This window comes from Colossoma macropomum, unplaced genomic scaffold (genome assembly GCF_904425465.1).
Source record: "Colossoma macropomum unplaced genomic scaffold, Colossoma_macropomum, whole genome shotgun sequence".
NCBI lineage: Eukaryota > Metazoa > Chordata > Actinopteri > Characiformes > Serrasalmidae > Colossoma > Colossoma macropomum.
The window spans coordinates 1,019,593-1,040,752 of record NW_023495014.1 but is presented as its reverse complement, the minus strand read 5'-3'; the positions used below and the strand labels follow the sequence as shown (position 1 = coordinate 1,040,752).

At 39.7% G+C, this 21,160-nt stretch overlaps 1 protein-coding gene across 1 annotated transcript in view; it reads right to left on the bottom strand.

Moving 5' to 3' along the window:
• The window catches only part of tmem163b (transmembrane protein 163b), a 77,874-nt gene that overhangs the window by 16,451 nt on the left and 40,263 nt on the right, over positions 1-21,160 (bottom strand). The window contains exon 5 of the mRNA XM_036561097.1: positions 4,506-4,602. Coding sequence (XP_036416990.1) covers positions 4,506-4,602 — 97 coding nt within the window. The remainder of the gene's footprint in view (positions 1-4,505; positions 4,603-21,160) is intronic.

Here is a 21,160-nt window from a genome sequence, read left to right as displayed (position 1 = left end):
CTCACATGGAGCTACCTTTATTTAAGGGGGATTTGACTTGAACACTGAAAGACAACCATAAGATTCCAGATAAGCTCCTCTCACAAGTGTATAGAGTATATATATGGTATGTTCTGATCCAGAACACATGCTCAGTCATCTCTTTCCTAAGCAATTCTGGTTTAAGATGCTCCTTAACATGAGTGGAAACCAAGCTGCAAAACAGGGGGTCCTTGGGGGGGGGGTCTAAATAACCTCTTGGACCCCCTGAATGTCTTGAAATCAAAATTTAAGTTTTAAATATTTAAATATCAAAATCTCGTTCTGTCTGGAAGGAAGACCACTGCCTCCATTTCCTTCTTCCTCTCACCATTCTGCTTCACCACTTTTCATCAAGCCTGTTCTTGTACCAGCCTGGGCGGTGAGTGAAACAGCAGGTGCAGGTCATGCTGCTTTTGCACACCATTTCATATATCTATATATATGAAATCACTGGCTATGAGTAATTAAAGAATATTCACTCATGATACCCCCCTAGTTTTTATGAACATTTTCCCCTCAGCTACTTTCATGCTTTTCAGTCTCCTGTAACAAGGCAAAGTACAAAAAGAAGGTAATGATAATAAAAAAACACTTGGTGCTCTGGTTCAGATCAGACTGGAGCAAAATGTTCTTGGGCTCTATCCAAGTTCCGAATAAAACAGAAGCTCTAGTTTAGCCACTTGAAGTTTGGCCCTGTTCCTCACACTCATGATTTGTCTTCAGTTTTGCTGAAATCCATGCAAAATGTACATCAACTATCTCCGGGAAACTTAGCCAGCATTAGTTTAGATGAGGCATTTAATTCAAAGCTTCATAATCAAACATACACACTGTACCAGCAAAGGTGTGTGTGTGTGTATATATATATATATATATATATATATATATATATAAACACTACTTTCTGCTTATTAGAGAATACATGCTGTTTCAGTTTAATGTGTATAACTGTGCAACTCGCTAAATTAGTTCCAGTTCTGAACAACAATGAAAGTTACCTTACAGTTAATCATATCTGGTCTCTAGTATGAATGAACCGGCAGTCAATCTTCACAAGAAGGTGGCTGTTTAGACAAATTAACCTCCTAGTCTAGTCTTTGCTGCTATAGACAACGTGTGCTACAATGCAATGTATTGTAGTGAGATGGATGAATTACAATGAATTAAACTTGCGCTTTATGTAAGCTAAAGCTTGGCATGCAGGCGGAAATAGTCACATCAACTGAAATGGGTGCAGCTCCGCCCCTGTTAACTGCAGGCAGTCTAAACGGTGTCCAGCTGGCTAAAATGTGTCTCAGATTTTCACCTGTTATAAATGCATCCTGGGTGCGTTTACACCTGCATCTTTATCTAGATAATCCCTATTTGGATACAATATTGATACTTAACACCACATCCTAACAGCTAGAGAGTTAGTCAGTGAAAGTGAAGTATTTTAATTCTGTGTAAAGTTAAAGAAGCATGTAAAAATAAAATATCATTGGCTGTAAATAAATATTCTAATTCTCTGTCACTGAAGGAAAGTAAAGAATGTGTTATTTAAATATCTGTTACAAGCTTCAGATGATTGTGTTTTGGGCAGAGCAGCCATAAAATGTCAATACAACACCACTATCTTATTTCTAACACTGCAGATCTCATAGGGACAAAAGAGCTTCTCAATTAAATTATCTTAATATAATGCAGTAAACATTGTCACATGAACAGTGCATGATCGTGATACAAGGACTGTCAGGCACAGTGTAAACAAATGAATAAAACACAAAAGCACAGGACATGCAACACCCATGTACTGTAGCCCATCTGCTGATGCGGTTTGTTAGCCATCCTCTAGCCCTTCATTAGTGGTCAGTTTCTGTCCACAGCTCAAGCTGATTATTTTAGCAGTTTATTTTAGGTAGTTATAATTTTCTGGATATCTTGAAATAACAAGTTACTTATCTTGTTATCTCAAGATGACAAAAAGTGTTACCTTGAGATAGTGAGTTAATTATCGTGTGATCTCAAGATAACAAAGTTGTTACCTTGAGATAATGAGTTGATTGTCTCGTGATCTCAAGATAACAACTTTGTTATCTTGAAATAACAAGTTACTCATCTTGTTGTCTCAAGATAAAAATCCACAAAATTACAGCAACAGCTCATGGCCTCTCCGGACTTCCGTAAGACCACTGATGAAGGGTTAGAGCAGTGGTTCCCAACTCCGGACCTGGAGTACCCCCTGTCCTGCCCAGCTCCCAACACACCTGATCCATCTAATCAGATCATTAACAAGCTTGAGGTGGGTGTGTTGGGAGGCAGGAAAACACTAAAATCTGCAGGGCAGGGGGCACTTCAGGACCAGGGTTAAGAACCTGTAGGCTGGAAGATGGCTGACACAAACTGTGCATGAAAACAGATGAACTGAAGTCTGTAATTGAACACCCGTACAGTGGGCCTATAAGAATCATTCAGTGGTCAGCGAGTGGAAGTAGGTGCTTCTAATAAAGCCTATGGTGAGTGTATGTATGTGTGTTTGATTTCTTCCTAGGAGAATCTCAGAAGCAGGGTACACTCTAAAGGAGGCCAGACAGCACCAAGAAAACTAGTACAAGCAGCCAACAAATCTGACTCACACATTCTCCCACACTCACTCACTATGCCTTGGCCTTTTACACTGGTTTGAGAGTAAATTCACTGTTTCTCTAAAGCAGTTGGGCCTTGCAGTCTGATTGAGGAAAAACTGATCGTACAGCCAACAGCAAAGCGTATGGGTGTGTTTGAAATAGCATACTGTGTACTGTACACTGCACAGTGCAATAGGACTTCATAATAATATGCAACAGTATCCAGTACATGACAAAAGCAGAGTACTGCACCACAGGACATGCGACTAGACTGCCATTATCAGGGGCTGAGCCAATCAGACCTGTCTCATAAACCCGCCCCATTTTCCACTGCCATCACCAATTACTTTTCAGCTCTTTAGCAGCACATGTGGATGTATTTTGGTCAAGAGTTGAGCCTGTGTGACTTTTTCAAGACACCTCATACCATGACAGAAGGCAAGATGTTGTTTTCTCCCCGTCTCCACAGCCAAAAATAAACATATAACATGTCAGCTTTGGATTGTCTGTCTGGTAAACGTCTGGTTTTCAAAGTGGTGGGTCATTTCATTTTAATTACTTTTGTAGTTGGTAATATGAGCTAGTTTTACTGAATAATAAGCGGTCTGACAATGAGTGTGAAATGCAGATGGTGTACAGATTGTTTGGCTGGGACTAATTTTAGTAACTGTCATAATCACATTATCTATGTGGCAATTTAACATTATTACATAGACAAAATCAGCGAACCCTCCTTAAAAAAGCTGATGTGGCTTAATTTGGGCAAATGCCTTTTATTTTGAGGTTATTAAAGTATTCAAAATCAGATCAGTATTGGTTGATACTCAAGGTTTCAAATATTGTGCTACTTAGAGATTTATAGTAGTATACTTGGAAGGTGTAATCAGATCAATATAAAAGCAGTCCATCATGCTTCTGCTGTTTAAAGGATTTATCTAATGTCTTTGAGAAGCAGCCTCTCTCCATCTGTCACCCATTTCTTACGGGTTTTCAACAGTAATATAACTGGTTTCTCTCCCTTTTCTTCTGTCAGTCAGTTGTAATCTTTTGCCATTAGTGGTATCTGCACCAGACAGGGAGCAAGCAGCACCTAGCAATAACAGTCACTAGTCACTAGCCTTCTGCATCTGCAACACTGCAAGCTATGACAGCTCTTCTGACTAATCAGAAATATGGCTGAGAAAAGCTGGCATATATGTGCCAGCCCCAGAGCTTCAGGCAGAAACGTAGACGTCTGTTCTTAGACAGAACACTATCTTCAACCAGCTGCTGATGTAACCCGATCCCACACCTTAAAGTCTCAGAGAACACTGTAAAATATTAAAAATGTCTGAATGATACAAAAATCAACATCCAGTCATGTTTAAACAAAAACCAATATAGAAATATATCAAACATGTCTTTAAAATCTCTCATCAGACCTATCAGAACTATCTGATCCTAATATTCTAATGAGCATCCGTGATTGACACCCCTCGCCTCAGCCTGCTGCATCACTGAAACAGAACTACACTTAACTTTCTCGCAGCTTGAACAGAAAGAAAAAGAATATTGTGGAACACAGTTTTGCCACATCAGTCTTGTCATTGGTGAGGACACTGTATATGTACGCATGACCCAAGAAAGGACTGCCCAGTTTACATCAAGAGAAGAGAACGTTGGCAAAATACATCAACCATTTACTGGGCAATTCCAAGTTATTCACAGGACATTAATTGTACATGTATATTGTGTGCCCACAAGAACAAGCTGAACCTTCTTAGAAAGAAAACTCAAATTTAGATTCTCTAGGGGCTTTAACCACTGCAGTTTTCAAAACGTTCTTACTTTTATTCTGACAGCTGATGATGGTGTGCATGCATGTGTATGGTTTCTTACCACTTCAGGCAGTACTTTGGTGGCGAGGGCATGGATGGCTTTCACCAGAATGGTTAGAGCAGACAGGATGAACACCACCCCCAGAATAACACATGCACTGCAAGAAACACACAAATATGTAATGAATAAGATCATTTAAGCAAGACAAGACAATGTCTAAGACTAAATAGGAGTTGTTTACTGTTGATCCTGAATAGAAAGATCGAAATAGAAGTTTTTAACTGCATTAATACTACTGTATTAGGTTTTACAGATTACTATATCAAAATAGTTTGAACAAAACTAACTACCTTGGATGCCCCTGAATATTCCCTCCTAATCCTTAACAGGTGTGTTGCAACCCATTTTGATTTAATGTCTTACTCAGTAAATACTCTTGGGCCTCTACAAGCTGCCAAAACAGCTTCAATCCACTTTGCCATAAATTCTACAAGTTTCTAGAACTGTACTGGAGAGATGGAACATCATTCTTCTAAAAGATTCCCTCAGATGGTGTTTTGATGATGGTTGTGAAGAGTGCTGTTTTATGTGTTGTCCCAAAATCTGCCCTAGGTGCTACACTGGGTTGAAATCTGGTAACTGCGCATGCTATAATACTCATCAAACCATGCAGTAACCCCCTATGCCCTGTGGATGTTACTGTTATCCTGGAAGAGACCACCCCCGTTAGAATATAAATGCTTCATCATAGTATGAAGGCGCTCAGTCAGAAAAACCTTACTAATCACGTTTTTTTTTTTTACCGTAACTGGAGAAATAGACCAAAACCATGTGAACACAACACATAAACTCGCCTTACACTACTGGTTCTTACACTACTGAACTCTCAAATGTGCATTTGTCTTCGTAATGAGGGGTTTATACACTGCAACTCTGCTATGTAGTTGTGTATGGACTGTTGTTGCTGACTGTTTGATCACACCCTGACGTTCTTAGTCACCTGAGGAACAGCTGCTTTTCTGTTTTTCCTTATATATCACACTAATGCACGAGCATCACTGTCACTCAATGTGCGTTTTCAACCAAAATTTCCAACCCAATCTACAAATGTCTTGCCTGCAGATCTAAATGTAGATGTCAGTTAAGTTACTGTTCCTATTGCGGCATCGGCCAGTTGTGCAGTCTTTGTGGCTGAAACTCCTAAAATTCAGAACCCAATAATGGAGTGACTTTGCTTTCTTCTAGTAATCTTCATCCAAAATCAAATCATCTAGGCCTGCTCAGCATTTTTAACATGTGGCAGAGCATGGTAGGATGTTAACTGCATACTGGTATTATGCAGTCCACTTCTCTAGAAGTTTCTTTTCTGCACTCATGTATTTAGCTTTTCCTTTTCATCTGTCAGCCCTGTCTGTTACTCACAGTTTTCCAGCCCAAGAAACACAGCCACATAAACAACTCATATTGTTAACAAAGAGTATGATAAACATACCACACGTGGTTGTGGCCTTGTAGTATTGTTATTGTTTATAACCCTTTGCTTCAGTTTCTGCTTTGCTTGTTGCAGTCATTCCTGAATGCATTGTTGCACAGCTGATGTATGTTCAAGATCTCACAGTGGCACACAGGTTACAATCCCATGAGTTCATCTGTGACCTTTCCAGTGTGATGATGTATGGCTGGCTCATAAGGACAGGGAGCTCAAACCCACAGTGGACTGCTGGGGCAACGAACTAGTTCCCTGTTACTGGATTTCATTTTTGCCCTGGATTTAATAAATGGAGTTTGTTAATGTTCTCCTTACTCTGACACATCTAATTCAGGGTTTCCTAATAAGATAATGGTAGAATCAAGTCTGTATTCCACTGAGTTTGGTTTGTGCATGAATATAGCCCAACAAAATTCTGTGGAAACTCAACCAGCGACTGGATTAAACTTTATAATCCCAATGACAAATGTCAGTCTCAAAACTGTAACCCAATCTGAGATCGACAAACATTTATAAAGTTATATTCAGAACGTGACCAGATCCTAACATCAGTAAAAAAACAAAATTTGTAATTTTACTTATATCCCCTATTATCAACATTGTCTTAAGTTTTAAGTTGGGAAATTTAACCTAATAATGCAGAACTGGCAGTCTGGCAATGTACTTTCAGCTTTCAAGCCTGAGGCTTAATTTATAGAAAATAATCACATTTAAATTACCATAATTCGATATTTTTCTTCAAAACATTCCCACTAAATAATTCAAGCTCTATTTATTTTGAGTAAGACTGCTGTACGGTATGTGGTCAGCAAGTCCTGGTCATGAAATGCTCAAACAAAAGTCACCAGCACTACATCATACAGATCTCCATCGTTACCGTCATTAGCATCACCCAGACTGGTCTTTGTTAGCCTCCTCCAAAACCCCCTTACGTGTACCATCTCCTCTCGCACTGTCTCTTTCACTTTATCCACAGATAAAGAAAAGCAAGGTCACCATAGCAACCAGGTCGCTCACATCCTCTCTGGCATCCCCAGAGTCATCAATGATGGAACAGCGCATCTGCTCTGCCGCTTCGCAATTAAAGTTGGTGGAATACAAATTAACACGTACATGTGCAGGTGGCTTAGGACAAATACCGCATCCTGGCCCTTAAATGGACGAAAGGAAAGCATTCTGTTCTTAGAGAATCTATAGTAAGCAAGCTTTGCGCTGTTTTACAGGGGAAGCTTTACTGCAGTTGATGGAGGCACAGGAGGGCTGTGCTCAACATACTGACACCGTGATTAGGGCTTAAATTGAATGGGTTCTACCAGAAGCCTGTCTTCAAAAGGTCAGAGCCTCAGCTCACTGGCTTTGCCATCTGAGCTGCTACTGATATAATGGCTGATATAATTGTGGATCTAAAATAAATGGGCTTAGTTAGAACTTAACCATAGAAATTCAATATTAGCAATGTATTGAATTATTATACCTGCATTAGAATAATGCCATGTAAACCTGCTTCCACATAACAGGACAGTGTGGCCTTAAATGCCTTGCCTTCTTAAAAATATCAGCTTTAACAAGTTCTGCGATGCATTTATCATATTGACCACACTTCATTTTGATGGTCCCCGAAAGCTTATCTACAAACGCTGGTAACAAAAACTACACTTTGAACAAACAAACAATACAAGTTGATTATTAACAATGTTAGGGTTATGATTAGGAAAAGAGGCCCAAGACTCAAAAGAAGAACTCCTAGTCTGTGCCAGATAGCGGTGTTATCATAGAAGTAGCATATGTTTCCAAAGAAAATTAAACAGAGGCTCTCAGGCCATGCAGAGGAAAGATCCACAAGATAAGTCAATGATTAATGCTAAATGTCTGACAACAAACCATCAGAAAAAAAGATCCTGCAGACTGATTGTGTTAAATATGAGAACATGGTAGGTGAGAAGTTCAGTGTTAGTGTAAGGCAGGTTCAGCACTTAAAGAAACAGGTTAGGAGTTCATGCAGTAGTTGGCACTCAGTTAAAGTCAACACATGAACTTTCACATGAAAAACTGCAGTAAACAGTTTTATATTTATACTGTTCTTTGCAGAAATCTTATCCAGAGATTATATCAACAGGCCTTCATTCTCGCAAGTTATTTGAATGTGCAAAATTTCTAGCATGTGCAAAACTATTAACCCTTAAAATCCCAGGCATATTACATACTAAAGCTTATTATTCAGTAACTAAGCAAACTGGCTGAGCTATTCTTAGGTTATAGAAAAACAGTGGGTCCTGGCCATTTAAAGGTTTAACAAAAGCAGGGGTTGAATAAGAACAGTGTCAATGTCCAAACCCTAATTATGAATAGTGAACAATACTGAATTTATGTACTGGACTGGACTGGATCATAGTACAGCTACATTCTATATTTATAGGACATTTATATTTGTCAGCCAATATCTAATGTATGATTCATTATTGTAGGTAATATAACAAAAAGGGGACAACAGATTTTTTACACAATATAAAGGACAGCCACCATGTTCAAGTAATAAAAAACAACAAAAATGGAGATAAATGTTTTTATTTTTTTGTACAGCGACAATATATTAGCTGTATATATAGCTGTTTTCCATTTCTGGCATCTGACTGAAGCGCACTGGTCAGGTTACCACTCATACTCATATATCATACAGATCTCTGTTGTTAACGTCACAAACATCACCCAGAAAATCCCCTCAGAAATACTGGTGTGCGTATCATTCACTTCACTTAATCTTTATCATAGTGGCCAAGACTGAAATTCGAGGACATGTCCAGAATTGTTGGAGAACACCAATGACATAACAACGTGGGAGTCCAAGCTATATAAAGGATTCTTCATGGAAGAATTCCTTCACATCTATCAGGATACAGTAACGTCAACTAGCTTAACATCTACAGGGTGATGAAATGATGGACAGGTGAAAATAACCATAACCAAAAACCTAGATTAGCCATGTTAGCTGGGGATGTTAAACAGCTTGCTAACAATAAACTAGTTGGCAAAAAGGTAAACAAGCACACATACCGGTACCACGTTGTCATGGTCCATAAAGCCACTGTAGACGTTTTCCACAACCACCGACTCCAGTGACCTGAAATCTACTTACTGTCGAGCATTTGGTCTCTCTAATGCCTACAGTTTTTAAGGGGGAGCATGAAACTGTTTCACTGAGAGCAGCTGCAGCACCAACTTCAAAGCACAAACTGTTTTCAGTGTAATGTTAGTCAGCAGCGGTGACTCATCCTTTTCTTCTGTATGAGAAAGTTTGCTCCTTTGTTCCCCCTAATTGCACAAACTACCTGAGAAGCCATCGAAACTGAGGTAAGACTGTTTGTGCTTTAAACTCGAACACTTGGGTAAAATGCGAAAATGTGAAAAAGCCTAAATGGTTGGCACTACAGCGGAAAAAAGGCCTAGTTTGTGCTCAGTATTTCTTCCTCATGCTATTTTTCTGACACTGTCTCCCTCAGAGTCGCTCATTAGGGGTTTAGACCTGGATAGCTGCTTTGGGACAATGTTGTAAAAAGCACTATACAAATACAGCTGTACTGAATTTAATAGAATTTAATTACTGAAATGAGCCCAGATATACAAGCTGTTCCCTTTTTACTACGGAGGATGAGACAATGAGGATTAAATAGAGAGAATGAGGCAATAAGGATGAGGCGGTAAAGAATAAAGAGAATGATCCAATGAGGATAAGGCAGGGATGATGAAATAGTTAGAATGAGGCAGTGAGGATAAAATAAGGAGGATGAGGCAGTGAAGGTGTCTTATCTTCCCTATTTTATCCACACTGCCTCACCATCGCTGCCTTCTCCTTCCTTTTTTATCCACACTGCCTCATCCACCCTATTTCATCCACATTGCCTCACCTTCACTGCCTCATACTCCTTATTTCATCCACACTGCCTCCCCCTCGCAGCCTCATCTTCCTTATATTATCCACACTGCCTCACTTTCACTGCCTCATCTTCCGTATTTCCTTCACACTGCCTCATCTTCCTTATTTCATCCACACTGCCTCGTCCTCACTGCCTCATCTTCCTTATTTCTTCCACACTGCCTCACCTTCACTGCCTCATCTACCTTATTTCATCCACACTGCCTCACCCTCGCTGCCTCATCTTCCTTATTTTATCCACACTGCCTCACCTTCGCTGCCTCATCTTCCTTATTTCATCCACACTGCCTCTTTAGATCCTCCTGGTCAAAACTGTACCAATTTAACAGCAAATTACATAAGAAATGCATTTCGATGTAAACTTACATTACTTAGCAGCTGGTTTATTAGCTTGAAATGCAACTTTACAATTTTGTAAACACAGTTTCATGTGAAAAACATCCTGGAAACCTGTTCACACATAACTCGTCTAGTGAACTAACATGTTAAATTGTTGAACCGGTTAAATGATGCTGCAGTCTGAAGAGCTACAACGTTAATCTATATTTATTATTATTTCACTTATTTTTAGCCATTGCTTAATACTCACTGTGGCTCAAATGTATGGGCAGCTTAAACAAAGCGCCACATGTTGGTAACTAAGTTCTTGGTGAACAGCACCTTAGTTTGTCAAAACATTGCCAAACATCTTACTGTTACAGCTCCTCACATTTACAGGCCACATTTAAGCCAATTAATCAATAATTAGTCGATTAATTCACAACAATATCTGAATATCAAAATACTCCTTATTTGCAGCTCTAACTACAAGAACTGCATGCTGATTAAATGGTCAGATTTACTTGGGACTGGTTATATCTTGGGTCCATCCTCACTGCGGTACTGCCAGGAAGATAATTAGCTTGGTGAGCTTCACCCTCTACGCCACTGCTGGTGTGGTCCTCTCATTAACAAAACACACACACATACACACATACACACACACACACACACAGACTCCCACCCACGCACGCACACGCCTGCTGCCAGCGAGTGTCTCAGAAGAATTTTCGACTCGGATTAAATGAAAGCAGGACAGTAGAGCTCCATTACTGCTGTAGAAATGCTCTGTGTGTGTGTGTGTGTGTGTGCTTGTCTGGTCGTGCATGGTTCGACTGTGAGTGATCTGTTTACACTGTCTGGTTGTTCAGAGGACGTCTCGGCCTCGGTAAAGCTGGGGCAGTGCAGAAAAGCCAAAGGTTTCTTTCTGTAAGATTCCACTGGCACATACAGTATTGTGCAAAAGTCAGAGACCACCTTTCATTTATATAACTCCCATTTAAAATGGCTATGGAGTTATTTTTACCGTCAGGAAAAGAAGCAGAAAACATTTTAACAGCTTTATCAGCTAAATAGAATTGTTTTCGGTATTTAGCGTGTCAACCCTTTGCCTTCATTACAGATTCTCTTTTTTTCCAGGAGACTAGTTTGAAAGAAATATTTTTCCACACCTCTAAAGTTCAGTCTTAGAAGTTGGTTGCATTTTCTGCTTTTCATGATCACAGTAATACCAAATATATTGAGTGATATTGGCTGGTCAGTCCATTGTTCTGAGAACACAAGCAGCTTCTTTCCTGACTAGCAAGAATACAGCTTCATTTTCTCCTCTCCCTCAAAGATGAAAGCTTTAACTACTGTTTAACTGACAGTTTTGGTGGTCTGCCAGGTCTTGCGTGGCTATTAAGAGTCCCATTATATCTATATCCTGTCTCTTTTAATCATTTTTTAAAATCCAGCTTTAGAAACTATTGCTATTTAATTTATTTCCATTTGACTTAGGCTTCTATATGCAAGTGAATTATCCTGCATCTAATCTCCACAGAAATAACTCCTGAATAATGTGCACTTAACCCTTAAAAAAGCCAGGGCCCAAAGTTTTATTACACACTTCCATAATTTAAGAATATCTCAACCAGTATGCATTGGAGTCCTTGTAGTTACTGAATAATAAGCCTTAGTATGTAATAAGCCTGATTTTAAAGGGTTAATGGACATTGTGTCAGGCATCCACGAGAGGCAGCATGAAGCTTGGATGCCATTCTCATACTGGCTCTTGTTTAGGCTCTTGGCCAAGATGTTTTGACTGGAAATTAACTAAACAACAGGTGGTCTCAGAACATCATCTCTCTCTCTTTCTCTCTCTTCAGCTGTAATACCTCTTACCCAGTTCTTTTGGGTTGCATCAACTGTTTTAAGTGCTTCACATAAAGGCTTTACCATTCATATCAACTAAACTGAAAACACAGTCTGCTTTTTATTCCTTTTTCTTTGAGTCTTGTAATCTTTTGCAGCTCCTGGCGTGCCATGGTGACCCAACAGTTAGCAACAACAGCCCCTAGCCACTAGCCAACGATCTGCAACACGGCTGGCCATATAAATGACAGCTCTCCTGTAGGCTAGAATCCCAGCAAATATAAAAATTCAAGACCATAAGGCAGAAATGTAGACATCTGCTTCTAGGCAGGACAATGTCTTCTACCAGCTGCTGATGTAACCAGAAGCCACACACCTTAACCACTTCAGTTTCCTCACCAGCTGAAAGTATTTGTGAGTTTTAGACAAAAAGAAACTCGTCTAAAAGTTTAGCCCACAACCAAAACTGATCAGTCACAGCTTCTCTCAGTCTGACAGATCACAGGTTCTCCTGAGCAATCAGTAGAATAATCAATGAGCAGCAGCCACTGCAGGGCTGACTCTGTCATCATTAATCATCTGTGTGATTCACGTCATCATCAGTTACACTCGCGCAGTGTGCAGAGAGATCAGGGCTCAGATTCACAAAGCATCTCTGAGTACGGCTGTTGACTCTGAAGTTAGATTCCTCCCATGATTCTGATCTCAGTCACAGAAACTGATCCTAGATGATTTCTGAACACTGTCCCATTCTACACTGGTGTCAGCAGTGAGTGTCGATTTAAAATGTTGATTTTGCTGCAACTTCACTGCCTCATCCTTCTTATTTCATCCATACTGCCTCACCCTCACTGCCTCATCCACCCTATTTCATCCATTGTCTCACCTTCACTGCCTCATGCTCCTTATTTCATCTATATCGCCTCAAACTCCCTATTTCAATCCCAATGCCTCACCCTCACTGCCTCATCCTACGTATTTCATCCACACTGCCCCTTCCTCCTTATTTCATTCACACTACCTCACCCTCACTGCCTTATCCTTCTTATTTCATCCACACTGCCTCACCCCCTCTGCTTCATCCTTCCTATTTCGTCCACACTGCCTCGTCCTTCTTATTTCTTTCACACTGCCTCATCCTCCCTATTTCACCCTCACTGCCTTATCCCCTCTAATTCACCCTCTCTGCCTCATCCTCCCTATTTCATCCACACTGCCTCATCCTCCTTATTTCATCCACACTGCCTCACCCTCAATACCTCATCCTCCTTATTTCATTGACACTGCCTCACCTTCACTACCTCATTCTCCAACCACACTATTTCATCTGTACTGCCTCAACTGCTTTACATTTATTCATTTAGCAGAGAACCTCATGCAGACAGACACGTGCACAACAAAATGTTAGAAACCAAACTGATACAGAACAGAGCACGCAAAAAATCTGAAAGGATGTAAGACAGACTAGAGCCCAATCACTGCCTGATCCAGTTTAAATATAAACAAGAGTAGACCCTAAGGACAAATCACGGGTGCAGCTTTTATGAGTGCAGTCTTATCCTCGCTGCCTCATCTTCGTTCCCTTATCCTCTCTCCAACGTTCCATCTTCCCCTCCTTTTTTACTCACTTGTTCACCTCCACTTCTTTCTGTCTTGAATGTGTGTGTGTGAGACTGTGTGTGTGTGTGTGAGAGAGAGAGACTGTGGGTGCTGGATCTGCTGGCTAACGAAGCGAGTGACACGGACAACCTGCTTTTCTCATTAGAGGCTGTTCAAACGAGCTGCACACTCACAAAGCTGCACTGTGCCTTTCTCAGTGCCAGGTTCTCTCTCTCTCTCTCTCTCTCTCTCTCCCCCCCTTTATCTCCTTCTCTCTGCCCATCTGTTTCTACTCTTTCTGCTCTTGTAGACTCTTGGTGCTTTGACGGCTGGAGCTGAGCAGAAATGAAGGTTCTGGCAGCAGCGCTGCTTAAGCGGAGCTGTAACCAGAGGCAGGGAAAGGCTGGAGAACGTTCAACTCTACTACCGGCTTTCAGCTCTGCCAATAAAGCAGCGCTTTCTTCAGTGTGGGTCTCTAAGGGATACTGAAGTACACTGCACTCTCAGCCTCACCTGTCTCTGCTTTCTCTCTCTCTCTCTCTCTCCCAGCTGAACACAGCAGCGTGCACCATGACGTCACCCTGCTCCCCCAACAGTCTGCATCACAACAGCTTCTCTTATGAGACAGCAAAGACCACGCTTAGACCAATGTGTGTATGTGTTAATGCTCAGTTAGGGATGTGCGAGTACTGAGTTAAGCTGGTGCCAGTATCCGAATACTGACGGGAAAACATAGAAAATAAACAGGCTAACAATTCAGCAAAATGGTAACTTTAAGTGTCAACGAGGCTGTAAAATGTGTTAATTTTGCTCATATTTGCAAGTGATTGCTACCAGAAAATATGGCTATGTTCACACAGCAGGTAAAAGTGGCTCAAATCTGATCTTTTTCTTCATATGTGACAGAGATGTGTGTCTGTGTCTCAGTGTGAACAGCAAAAAACATAATCAATCTGACATTTTCATTTCCGTTTTGAGACGCTTTCATATGTGGTACTGAAATCCGATATGTATCCGATTTGTGGCAATGTGACTGCATTGAGTTCATTCGACTTTTATGTCAATCCAACTTTTTTGTACAATTGTGCAAAAACAGACTTATCTAAAACCCCTCCATGTTCAAAGATATTCCGAAAGAACCGGCCGAACGTGGCCGTAAGAGAACGAGGCTGCAGCGTCAAAGAACAGTTAAAAGTGTGAAAGCAAACTTTAAAGAACCCAAGGACGCAAACCAAAGAATTGACCGTGGCCTTTTTACGGCAAGCTCGAACACATTCTGAGTGATGCGCCCAGCTGTCAGTCAATGAAGCTTCATGATGGCTCCTGTGACGCTGGTGAAGATGAAACTGAAACCTCCGGGAGTGACTGGCGTTTGTTGGCAGTCGTGATTGTTGACCTCTGGATGAGCCACATGAAGCAACATGAAGCATTGCTCTTTGGCGCATGCGGGTCAGTTTAGGGGTGTGATCTGTTCACACTAATGTCACATACAGGTCACAATTAGATTTGGGCCACGTTGCTGTGTGAACATAGCCTTTGAGCTACATTCCAAGTTTTACAGCAAGGGTGCTACTACGAAAGCCAAGCCTGGCCAAGCGGCCTTGTACTGCCAGTGTGCTTTCTCAACTGACACAGCAGACAAGCAGATGAGTGTCATGCAAAAATGGTTCACTTACATAAACATAAACATAAACGATACATTATCGCCTTTCTATTCAAACAGAACAGGTAAAGCAGATCACTCTCCTCCACTGTCCATGTTTGGCCTCTGAGGCTGCTGGAATAACAGTAGCTTCGATTTGTCCTCTATCGCCCCCTTGAGCACTGAGTGTTTTAACTGCCACAGTAACATAAGAACACATGGTGAGTTTGTACAGAATGGCTATGCGTTTGTAACGCATTGGTCGAATGCTGTCATTTACGTTTGCGTACTTGCGTTGAATTTGTCTCTGGCCTAGAAAGGCTGAGATGCAGTGTGTCCCAATTCAGGGGCTGCATCCTTCAAAGGCTGTGTAGAAATGAGACGATCTGCTCTACAGCGGATTTCCTGTTTGTGTCACAGCACCGCTGTTCTCGTTCTTACCGTTGTATCACGGAACACTGCTCCTTTGAAGGTTTTTTAAAGTTCTTTAAAGATGGAGCCAGAAACTGATTTTAGTTTTTTATTTTTTTCATTCATTAGAGATGGAGATGCTTCACTGCCGGCGACTGATGAGATTGTTTTTTTTTTACGTTTGTATCATTAGCTATTTGCCTCAGTTACCCAATACTAAAGAAGGACTCATTTCTCAGCCATATTGCATTGCAGTGCAGTGTCCTATAAACCTAATCTAGATCTAGAGTGCAGTATAACCACTACAGAGACGCTGGAGTCTTTTACTTTACTCCAACAAACAGAGCTTGTCCAAATTATTTCATCTACAAAAACAACAACTTGTATGCTAGATCCTATTCCTACAGGTTTACTTAAAGATGTTTTGCCAGAAATAACTAAGCCCTTTCTAATTATAATAAACTCTTCTCTCAGCCTCGGGTATGTTCCAAAATCTCTTAAATTAGGTGTAATTAAACCCTTAATAAAGAAACCTAGTCTTGACCCCTCTGAGCTATCAAACTATAGACCTATTTCAAATCTTCCCTTTTTATCAAAAATTTTAGAGAAAGCAGTGGCAAAACAATTATGTTCCCATCTGCATAGGAGTAATATATATGAAAAATTTCAGTCCGGCTTCAGGCCTCACCAGGCTAAAAACCTACCTGTTTAGTCGAGCTTTTGGTTAATTTGTTTTTCTAACTATGTCCCTCTATGTCCCCCGGATTCTTTGTAAAGCTGCTTTGTGACAACATCTGTTGTAAAAGGCGCTATATAAATAAATTTGAGAAATTTGAGATATGAAGGAGGCTTCAAAATGGGACAGCCTAGTCACGCCACTGTGATGCAATCGGCCTTCAAAAGCAGCCTCCGAACAGCTATACTGTGGCTCTTAGAATAACTAGGCTAACTGCTCTAGCTGAACTAACATGTTGATACTAGGATGACTCAGAGTATTTGAATAGTCATGGAATGTTGAAAAGAGTAAATTATTAAGAGTAAACTAGGATGCTCCATTATATCATCGCTGTCCCAAGAAAAATAAGTATATTCAAAATGTTAAGTTTACAGGAGAGGGCAAAACATTCTTTCCTTTCAATGTAAGTTAAGGTTATTCCAAGCAATTTTGGAGCATTTCTATCAGTTTATTAATCTTGAAATGTTTGCACAATATAAAGGACAGCTGCCATCCTCAAATGATGTAGAAAAGCAAAAAATCGTTCTTATTGACAGTGGGCTCCAAACAACTGAGACCACACTGAAAATCTGGGATTGTTTTCACTGAATCTTGGAAATAAACAGCAGAACATTTTCAATAAATGGAAACAAAGGAAAGTTATGACAAATAAAATAAAAAAAAAGAAATGTTTACGATTCTAGATCATGATTCAAACTTATTCAAATGTGTATCACTCACCATACTGACCATGTTAAGGCCTTTGTACAGATTATTTTTTTAGTTTTATTCCTTCTATTGAAGCTCACGTTCAGATGACTTTCAGGTGGATCTGATCTACTCACAGAGGCTTTTGTCGCTGTTAGTGACCGGAGTCTGTGCCAGCTTGAGTGCACACGGTCATTAAAGCGAAAGGGGACAAACACAATTCATGCAAAGATTCTACTGTTTGCTCCGATTGTTATGCTGATAATGTAATTTTGTAATGAAACAGGTTCATGTGGATGAGGCCTGAATTTGGAAAGCCTTCTAACAGGTTATAACCTAAAAAATTAGGCCCTGTGTTGAATTTGCATGAAGTTGTTTGTTTTCATTGTTTTGTTTAGCGTTTCTTCCCCCCACTGGTTAACCGAATATCCTCTTGCGGATACTCAATTAGCAAAAATAGAAAGACATCTCTACACAGACAGGTACTGAAGTACTTAAGTCACTTTAAGCTACAAATTCTCTGTTGGGGTTTAATTTCATTCTGTTCTGTTGGTTCCGCACCTGGTCTGTACTGCCTTTGCTTAGTTTGGAGGGTTTTGGAGAACCAAAAGAGAAAAACCTAACACCACAGGAACTTCAGTTCCTTTGCTGATAGATGCTGGATGTACTAAAGAGTTCCACTGCAGTTCTACAGGGACATCAGTGCTGTAGTTGTTTTTTGACCTCATACTGTTTTACTCCTACTCAGTTTGTGCTAGGCTACGTTTACTTCTTTACTTATTATTTTTATAGAAGTAACACTGCACTTGAGTGTGGGTTTATACTACCATCTCTATGTATCTGACACTGAAGAAAGTGAAAAAGATTGTAGCAAATTATGTGTAGGATAAGAAAATACACATAGACTTTATCCAGGAATATAATGACAGGCCTCATGCTATTTTAATCGTTTAATACCTTTATTTTTAATTTCTTGAGGAGAACAATTTTACAATAATAACAGTACTGTGCAAAACTCAGAGACCATCCTTTATTTTTTTTATTTTCCAGTTGAAATGGCCATGAAGTATGTCCCTATCAAATAAACAGCAGCTTTCATCTTAGAGAGAGAGGAGAAAATCAAGCCACACTCTTGCTTCAGATCTGAAAACATCCACAGGTGTTTCTGTCCATCCTTCCACTGTGAGCGGACAACTCAACACTGTGTCTGAAAGGATGTGTAGCAAGAAGCCATTAATGAGAAAAAGGAGTAAATTTGCATATTAAACAATGAAGCTGCTGGTGTTATCAGAGCAATGGACTGACCTCTATATAACAGTGTGTGTTTGGGATCACTTGGGTTGTGAAAATGCAACCAACTTCCAAGACTGAACTTTAGAGGTGTGGAAAAATATCCCTGCAAATTTCTTTGAAAAACTAGAAGTAAGCTACCCAAAAAGTATGGAAGGTGTAATAAAGGCAAAGAGTGGACATACTAAATACTGGAGATACTGGAAAAACTGGAAATGACATTATATTCAGTTGTTCCATTTTCACTGCAGAAATCACAAGCATTTCTCTTTTTACGTATAAGAAAACTTTTTAAAGTGCCAGAGTTGGTATCAGGATATTTCTGAATGATTTGTTCTTGGATTGAAAAGAAAATCAGTGCTATCACCTCCCCCAAGTATGTCTCTATCACTTCCTCCAGTCAGTAGCACATCTCAACTCCTCTCTCTCTTTTGCCTTCGCTCTCTCCTTGCTTGTCCTGCACTTTTCTGCCTTTCACATGGCACACAAAGCCTTGCTGACCTTTAGCCATCACTATTCTCTCCCCCAGCACTGATAACGCACCACAGCACAGTGCAAGCCTATCTAATGGACGCTCTCCGACCCTGAAGCCCGGATCCTGCTTCCTCAACAGAGTCTCTCGAGACCTGCTGGCTGGCTCTCCTCCACCACAGCTCAGCTTCTTACAGCAGAGTGGGAAACTGGACTGATGCACTACAATACTGTCATACAATACTGCCAGATTTCACAAAATACTTCGTGTGAAATGGGTTTACATAAACTACAGGACAAAGGAATCCCAGTCCAAAAGTTTGGAATCAATGAGTGCATTTACATGCACTAAATAATCCGAGTATAATCAGATTTCTGCAGTTATTTGATTATTCAAACGGTCATGTAAACAGCATACTCAGAAGGTCTAGAAATCTGATTAATAAAAACGATAAAGAGAGTTGGGTTTTAGCTCAGTAATCCAATTTCTCAGTGCATGTAAACTCCTACTCTTATTTCTTTCAGACTTCTCAAGCGAGATAAGCGAGCAGCGTTGCCAAGACATGGCAGCAAAACACTTTTGGAGCAACACTGAAACCAAACACATGCTTGATGAAATGAAGGGTAAAATATTCTTCATCTTCTTGATGATGTATGTTCATATTCAGGTAAACTGGTGATGATTTAGTCGTAGCATGAAGTTTGAGTTTTACATTACGTTTACATCGTGTAGACCCAGAGTCTTCCATTGTCTGATTACTTAAGTGCATGTAAACACGTTGATCAGACTACTGACAAAATCTGATTTTCTGCAGTTATCAGAGTATTAAGTACATGTAAACTCACACAGTGTTTTCAATAGTATGATTTGGTTGCAGATACATGTATGAAATGATAGTGATATGCTAGTGCGTCCTGACAGGTTTAAAATAATTATGAAACAGATAATCGCGGTTCAAAGTTTTTTCCTTAACGTGACGTATTTCAGAGTGAAATAGGATATTTAGGTGGGAAATAATTGTGGATGAGCCAAATTTTTTTTCTTCAGGATTTGATTGGATCATGAAAAGCGGGCATTCCAAAACAAACATGGCGTCAGACTCTAATGTGTATTTTTTGTAGTTTCTGAAACAATTCATTAACTTCTGAATGCTTCATTTTTATGTGTTTATTTTTTTTATTTTTAAGACATAGTTAAGGTGAAGCAAATGTCAGCAGACTAGCCTTTTAGCATCTGAGTTGCTCCAGCTTTTCTCACACTTTCACAGCAAAAGCAAGAGAAAAAAGCATAAGCGGTTTAAAAACCAAGAAAGAGAGAGTAAAGTGAGCAGAACTGAATTCTTGGACTCCTGACTGTAATGCTGCTCGCATGGACCACCAAGTGTATAGATGAAATAAGAACTCAGTTTTGTTTAAACTGAAGGAGGACAACTTATTCCTTTTTAGAACCAGGCTGAACAGCTAGATAACAGGCTAAACAACTCCATTAAAGTCACGGTCTTTGAATTAAATTAATTACTAATACTGCAATATAAAAAGTAAAGATTGTCAGTGCAATGCCTTACACATTTCAAATGTCTGTGTTTTAGTTTTGCCTCAAGTACCATCAAACCCAGGCTAAATCTCTAACAGCTACCTCCTTCCTGAATAGCACAAAGTTATGAAATCTGTATATCTGTATTCAGTCTGTTACATTTTGTAAAGGCAGCATTCAGAATACAGTTAAGGTTTCAATTTTTAGAATACTTAGCTACTAAACTAAATATATTCCATGTTTAAAAGAAACACCCATGATTGTTTATTAACAACTTTAAAATTAATGCACAGCGTGTAAAGACAGACTCCAAAGAAGAACTCGATAAGCAGCTTCTTTATAAATACTAAAGCTCTTGCTAAAGCCTGAGTAGACTGATAAATCAATGTGACAAGCTGGCCATAAATATCAGTGTTACTAAACTCCTTTGAGGGATGATGGAACTGAACATCTTCCTCAATAATGGACATGTTCATACTGTACTGCCTACACTTCATGGCAAGTTACATACATAGCATTAACTAAAAATCTCAGCGCTACTCACTTCATGGTCAAATCTGCAAAATTTTGTTATGGGAAATGTTAAAGTGTTTGCTTTGGCAACAATAACAATCTAAAGAAACTACATTTCTTGGCAGAATAATTATTTATCACAAATATTATTAATAATTAAACTTAAATGATTTATTGAAATATTGTGTATTTTATCTTATTTTATGTTGTCTGTAGTTTTATAAAAGCAATAAGCTACTT